General features: G+C 35.6%; 1 protein-coding gene across 3 annotated transcripts in view; it reads left to right on the forward strand.

Annotated features, from left to right (window-relative positions):
* Positions 1–6,992, forward strand: part of inf2 (inverted formin 2) — a 46,881-nt gene extending 39,889 nt beyond the window's left edge. For 2 of the 3 annotated variants that reach the window (XM_088648477.1, XM_088648474.1), the window contains exons 22-23: positions 329–385; positions 4,368–6,992. In XM_088648477.1, coding sequence (XP_088504603.1) covers positions 329–384 — 56 coding nt within the window. In that variant the 3' untranslated portion in view covers position 385; positions 4,368–6,992. The remainder of the gene's footprint in view (positions 1–328; positions 386–4,367) is intronic. The other variant, XM_088648476.1, reaches the window with a different exon arrangement.
* Positions 6,993–7,655: the final 663 nt, after the last annotated feature.

The raw sequence follows: 7,655 nt of genomic DNA on the forward strand, positions 1-7,655 counted from the left end.
CCGCTCAGTGCACCGCCAGAGCTTTATTCCATGTGACACACCTTGTAGAACTTGTACCTCTACATATAACACATCTACCTTGCAGAAAGTTAGACTTGCTGCATTTCCAATCTATAGTGCTTTTTGTTGCGAAATAAAATAAAAATTGACCAGAATCTGTTGTGACAAAGAAACTTTAAAGACATGGGGAAAATACTCATTTTTAAAAATCAAGTATAAAATGTCAAAAAGCTTAGCAGTATTATTTATTAATTGTTCACTCTGTTGGTTGTGTAAAACCATGTACATTGCTTCAGTTTCTCATTGTGTTTCAATTTTCTGAAAACAGCTGTTCACAATGGAAATGGACACAAAAATTCTAAAAAGGGTTGTGTGATGCAGTAAGGTAGGTGAAATAGATATGTGTGAAACTAACAGCCTCTCAAGGGCATATCCTTGTGATTTACAGCTCTGCTAACTAACAAATCCACATTTCTTTAACCAGGTCCTTGCTGAATTTTGTTTTAACTGATCTTCCTTCTCATTTTGGAGTTTTGGATATGCCTTCTTTCATCTCTTGTCCAGTAACATCGTGAATCCATCCTGGTCATTCTAAATTATTGGGATCACTAGGGAGAGGGCACAGTTAATCTCTATAGCTTGAGGGGGAAAGTATGGGGCCAAGAAACATTCAGGTACGTTTAGCAACTCCAGCAAAGTGCACTGAGCTGGGTAACAAGTCTAGAGTACATGGTAAGCATCCACTTGCAAGGAGGAAGTGAGATTGCGTCTTAACCTAGGATTAGTTAAACAATATAAATCTCACTTTCTTGTTTAGTGCAAGAAGGTTATTCTGGTTTTCTTTTCCATAAAATAAATACATTTAATTTAAGTGGAAGTATATTTCATTTTTTCTTAGTTGTTATACAAGATCAGGCTCTGTAAATCAATTTAGAATTAGTCTTATCTTGCGTTGTAATAATACAATATGAAACTTTGCTTTAAGTCTGAGTGCAGATCACTTTTCATTATGCCATTGAAATGAAGAGTTGAACAGCTCTTTGGTAGTATTATGTCCATTGTCAATAAAAATTACACCTTTTCATAAAAACTAACACATTTCTTTCCTGTGGCTGAGGGAGAACTCCAACTACAGTTCCTTATGTCGTTTTCCCCTGCAGTAACTCAATACATTCTTACAAAGGGGAATAAGAATGTTTTTGCAAGTATGAAGTCACTTAACTCCTACTAAACAGAAGAAAATGTAGTTCTTACACTGTTTTGTTTTCTGCCAAAGTGAAAATTGGAACTTGTTCACGAAGACGTCTTTTCTATGCGGGAGGGATGAGGCTGATACATTTTCCTTTGGAGGGCCTTTTTTGCACTATGTTTGCTATTTCCAGAGAGATAGCACAGATTACAACAATATGGATGCACAGAGAAGGGCATCTGGATACTGGCTCCCTGTAGTGTCGCCTGATCTTTCCCCTCCAACGATGGCCTGGGCATCTCCAACTGTCAGAAATCTGGCAGAAACATGTGGTCTGTAAACCACCAGAGACTGGTCTCCCCCATTCTGAAACACAGAAGGGAACCTTCCCTGGATACCTTTCTAATTTCTCCCCACCAAGGGGTCTCCCTTACTGCCACTAATACCAAAACCCAGACTTGACCTGGTCTTTCCTGGACTTTGGGGCTCAGCCTGTACTACAAGAGAACACCTTTATTAGTCATGTCCAATGACTATAGTACTTTTGCTCCTGTCATATATCTTTTATTTCTTTCACAGATGCCATAAATGATCCAGTGGGATGGTCCCCAATTAAATCAATTCAAAATGCAGTTGGCTGCTCATGTTCAGAGATTATAGATTTAAGTCTAGGTCTAGGATACATCTTTTGGGGACTGACTGAGCTTCTCCAGCCCCTGAGTGTTAGTGAGAGTGGGAGGTAGTGTGGTCAGCTTTGATAGTATGAACTTCCAACACACAACTGACCCATGTGGAGTACAACGTGCTGTTGCAGTGCTGTTGGCAAGAGCTGCATCAGTTTTTGTTGTGCCTCTTTTCTGCTGCTCTTCACAGTTTGAAGAAGGCCTAACCTTGTGTATGGTTTTCTTAATCTTTTCCATACTGGTGCAAGTTTTATAGCAGTGAACTGAGCTGATGGAAAACCCCAAGATTCCTTCTGTGGAGGGGAAGAAAATTAGGGTTGACATTGGAAGCAATTCCAATTATGTGTTTTAGAAATAAAATACTATAAGCTTTTCTCGCCAAGTCCCTCTTTGTTTTTAAAAAAAGCTATCGTACATGTCCATGACCAGGTCCTTACAAATAGTCAAGCATCTTGTTTAGAATTTTATTATTAGTTTATTAGCAAAACAGAGCTTCATCCATTATTGCAAAATTGAATAAAGCCCTAGATTAAAAGTGGTTTCCAGTAAGTTACATGAGATGCCTTTTTGATTTAAGTCCAGATCTCAAAGATTGCTATTTATATCTAATTCATTGATTTATACCAATGGGTGACTGGAGCAGTGGAAAACCAATTTTCAGTTTAGCTCTGCTTGCCAGCAGGTATAGGAAGATCTGTCAGTTTCTCAAAGGAAGCTGTGCATTCTCCTGATGCAATTATGCCAACACATGATGATGATCTTTTTAAATTAAAGAAGAATTAAAAAAAAAAGGATCAAGCTTCATTTCTGCTTTTGCATTAACAAATATGACATTTCTGTTCAGTTTTAAAAAACATTATCTCAATGCGGAGAAATAAAAAAGAATTATCTAAAATTTTAGTCAGTTTTCAGTAAAACTGCTGCTGCAGAGACTATTAAGCACCATACAGCAAATACCTTAATCTTTAGCTTATAAAAGACAATTGCCCAGCATTTTCTGTGAATGAACAGACTAAAATCACTTTTATTATTCTGAACTTAATCAGTGGTTAATTCACAGAACGTTTGGTCTTTCCCCTTTGTCAGATTAACATCCATCTTCAACTAAATAAAATGCCAGAGGTGCTCCATAAACTGATGATCATGTACTGCAGCTATGCCCTTCAGAAAAATATTTGTATCTGTTTCACTTACTGTTTTTGCACCAGAATCCATTATGTCTTATCATAAAATCACGTGGCATATTGTACAAATATGTCACATTATGGACATTATTTAAAGGACTTCTTGCAAATTCAGCCTGAGTTAATCTTCAATATTTTCACTCTTCGTGTCCCTTCCAATCACTAACTTCACTGCACTTAATGATTTCATTTTCAATTAAAAGTGTTGATATCTTCAAGTAAAAATAAAACTAATTTGGTAGTTGCATTCTGATTAAACAATGAATCTAGACTGCTGCTAGGGTGAAGATGGGTGGAGAGAGAGGTGCTAACAAAGATACATGCATAGAGGAGTCAGTAAGTGAGTAGTATGATATGACAATTTTGGCTCCCAAACTTCTTAATGACACCATTTTGAACCAGAATTTCACATCTATATTAAACAAAATGGAACAGTAAAATTCATTGAGGGGGAAAGACAATGGATAAAGGTTGTACACAAGAAGAAGCTTTAAGGCTGATGTATTGAAGAAGATGGATGTAGAAATGTTCTGCTGGTATATTGTGAATTGGTTGTTAGCAGTTCATGATTAAGATGAGTGATACAGTGCACATACTCCTTTTTTACTGTAGCTCTTTGGCCACAGTGATATTATATCCAAGATGATCACTACATGTGATTTTTTATGAAAACTATAAATCAATCACATGCTCAATTTCATAATGAAAGATATGATATATTTTGAATTTTTAAAATAATTCAACCCACGGACCTGAACTGGGTGAAGTGATCAGAAAATGGATGGGAAATCAAAAGTAATTTAAGATGGACTAGTATACAGATTTCTTTCATCTTTCATGTTCTGTAATGGTAGATGTTATTCCATTTAACCCACTTAAGCCTTTTCATCTGTCTTATTTGTCAAACAGCTGCTGCGTTTTTTGTCATAAAAGCAATATGTCTGATTTCACGCAATGTCATCTTTTAAAATGAGAACTTTATAAAACATAAGCAGTAGGTCTGCTATTTACATTTGCCTTAATTTGTGCCTAATGGTTACCTAAATGTTTGATCAAAATTATGTTTCAAAAGACGGACCTTTCCTTTATGGTAAACTCCCTTATATGTCCTGATAACAATTAGATTGAGTCTCAAGATAACTTTAGAATTTGAATCTTGTTTTAGGCATCCTGTTAAGTGTTAACCATATAATTGTTAAAAATACTGAAGCACAACAATTTAAAATAGGTTTACCTTTTATTGAAGAACATTTTCTTGAAATAAAAATCTCATTAAATTTCTAATTCCAGTTTCTCCTTTGTGTTTTGCAGGTTTGTCCAAAAAGAAGAAGACAAAAGTCAAACAGAAATCTTGAGATTTTAAGTGGAGATCTCCTCACAAGCCTTGAAAAGTATTATCACAGAACTCTGCAAACTCCTGTGGGAGTAGCAGTTCTTGTCAACTGTGTTTATGGAACAAATCAATTGTTTGAAATGCAGTTGAATTCAGCAGAACGAACACTGGGATTTGTTTTACACTCCAAGGCTCCAGTTAATTCCCCTGTTCACACTTTTGAGGGAAAATATGATCCTTCTTTAAGAATTGAAGATCTTCAGAAGTCAAGCACATGAATAGCCCACAACGTGCAGCACTGGCAAAGATACAAGTTCATTATGGACAACATCAGAAAATCAATTGTGGCTGATCCGACCAATTGTACGACACGGTTACAGAAACCTGCAAGAATGAATTCCTAATTCTTCTTCCATGGAGAACTTTGTAAATACGTTTTGCATATTTGGGAGACAAAAAATTGAATATTTTCAAACATGTAATCCATACTTTTCCACGTTGTCAACAAATGTATAGCAAGTGTTTCCAAGTTGCTCCGTTTTCTCTGTCACAGAAGCATAACAACACAAAACTAAGTGGCCCATATCTGACTTCACAGGTTTCGTTCACATTTGACAATACAGTGTTGCCACTGTTAGGCCATTAATGGTCTAAAGCCATGAGCATTATTTCAAATTGAATGTGAATAAAGATTAATCAATGAAAACAAAATCATATGTCTCTACTGAGCTATAGAGAAAGTTTTAGTGAACATTTGAATGTAATTACAGCAAGGAAGATCTTTGTGATCAGCAGGCATATTTTTTATTTTCCCATATATTTCTTGTGGGTTGCAAGGTGTCATGGCACATTGGGGCCTGTGTCTTGATTGCAGACTGGAGCACTGTCTGTTAGGAGTTTGCGTGTTCTGCCCCTGTTTGTGTGCATTTAGTCTGGGTACTTAAGTTTCTTCCTGCCTCCCAAAGACATGCTGGCTAGATTATGTCTTTAAACTGTTCTCTGTGCATGTTTTTCCTTCCAGGATGTAGTCTTGCCTTGTGTTCCCAGGATAGACAGTGGGTTGCAGCAGACCTTAATAGGAACAAGCAGCTTCCATGAATAGATATATTCCTTGCATATACTTAGTAATGGTCACCAGTATTAACTTTTCAGTGCTAGATGGGTTATTTATTAGTTTTATTTTTATTGAAACAAATAATGTACACATAAATATATTTGATATACTGTATGTGGTGAAAAAACGATGTAATCTTTCAAAGGTTCTTCAGAGAAAGAACTTTTGTAAAATAAGAAATAATTTATGATTTCCATTTGTCGCATTCAAGAGACCAAGCTGACTACATACAGAAACATTTTTTTGTGGGTTGTAAAAACACATTATTGTAGTGCTGTGTAAACATCAAGAGATGACTTTGATCAAAAAAGGGAAACAAATAGGTGCAATCCTGGAGTAATCCTTGAGGGTTTTTAAAGATGATCCATAGTATGAGTCTTGATGCATCTTGAAGGTTTCTAAAACACATTTTATAACAAAAATGAAAATAATAAGATCTACCTACAGTATGAATGAGGAAAGCTCACAAGGCAGTAGATGTACAGGAAAATGAGGGTTAAGCTCCTTCATTAAATTTTCTTTATGTTCTTAAGGGCTGGAAGGTGATACCTACTGTACCAAAGCATGAATATTAACTTGCACATCTTAACACTTGCCAAAAGTCATAGGCATTTACTGTAGGTCAGTCCCCCTTAGCAGTGTATCTTGGTCACAACTGTGGACTAAAAAGGGGTATGAACATGTGTACTTGTACAGTAAATCCACTTTCCAAAAAAACTCCAATGATTTGTTATAATACAGAAGAGCAAGAGAAGACTGTTTCCAAACTGAGAACAAAGCATGGTTTTAAAATTGTGTTTTAGTGACAACCTGGAAGTTGCGCAGGCTTGCTGCTTTAATTCAGCTGTTACTGAGGTAAAGAGAAAAGACAGTGTGTGCCTTAGTTTTCTGTTGTACATGTACTGTATGTACAGCAGTACAGTATGTATGTTATACTGTACATATCCTTCCTGCTGGCTGTTCCTGCTTGGATTTCTAATTGTTGTGCTCAGTGAAAAGGCTTACCAAAGCCATACACAGTCATGACATAAGAAAGAGTCAGATGTGTTTAAGCACATACATCTTAATCAACAGGCTCAAATACACTGCACATTGCTAATTTCCTTCTCCTCTATAGCAATAAGGTATTGCAGTAAGGTTTCATGCTACTTTTTCTTTACTAGAGTCTAGCACGGCAAATAATACTTTAAGTAGAAACATGAATAAACATTTTTTTAGAAATCAATCAGAAATAATGCATCATATATAAAGTACCCCTTTAAACCTTTTCTTCTGTACAGGTCAGATTGCTATGTAATACTTTTATTAATGTATTTTTGCAGTGTGTTCTTTGAGCTGATTAGCGTACTGTGTCATTGCATTTTTACTTATTGAAGCTGTCAACATGATCTGAAACGAGTCATAATTCCTTAATGTTCTAAATACATTTATGAAAGCTGTTTGAACTGATCTGTTCTTATGAACCGCGATATAAATGATATCAAACCTTCATGTAACTGTTCATTTTTTGTTTCAGAGAACTTTCATAATGTAATCAGATCACAGTAGTGGTTGTATTTCTGTGGACCGGTTCAGGGAGTTTAATTTACATATACTGTACTTCTGTCTCTACTGGAACTGTGTTTGGTGTGTTACTACCAGTATTTGATTGAGTACTGTGTTTTGTTAGCGTCTGGTATGGCGAAGCCTCAGCTTTATTCACTAGCGTACCTTAGCGTGTACTGGATATGTGTACTGAATGCGTAGATGATTGATGAATGGCTACTTAAACGTATTCATCACTAACAAAACGTCTATATAAAATTTAGCTCTTAGTCGAGATTTTTATTGGATATATTTTATTAAAATTAAATGTTTTGGTGAAATGAACTGATTAATAGAAGCTGGCGAATAAGAAGCCAACTTCAGCCTCGTTATCTGAGATGCATTTGGAATATGTTAGCAGTAATAAACATGCAAATTACTTCTAGTTAACTCAGTTTGCATAGACTTTATTCTACATCCTAGTGCTAAGCAGCTTCAATACCTATTTTTAAAAATGCATAGTACTGTAAAATATTTCCCTACAGTAAAACCGCTATAAACGAATTAAATTACACACATTTTAATTGTAAAAAAAAATATTTTCACAGTCCTTCCAAGCTTTGATTAT

Source organism: Lepisosteus platostomus, chromosome 10, assembly GCF_059453375.1.
Source record: "Lepisosteus platostomus isolate fLepPlt1 chromosome 10, fLepPlt1.hap1, whole genome shotgun sequence".
In the NCBI taxonomy this organism is placed as follows: domain Eukaryota; kingdom Metazoa; phylum Chordata; class Actinopteri; order Semionotiformes; family Lepisosteidae; genus Lepisosteus; species Lepisosteus platostomus.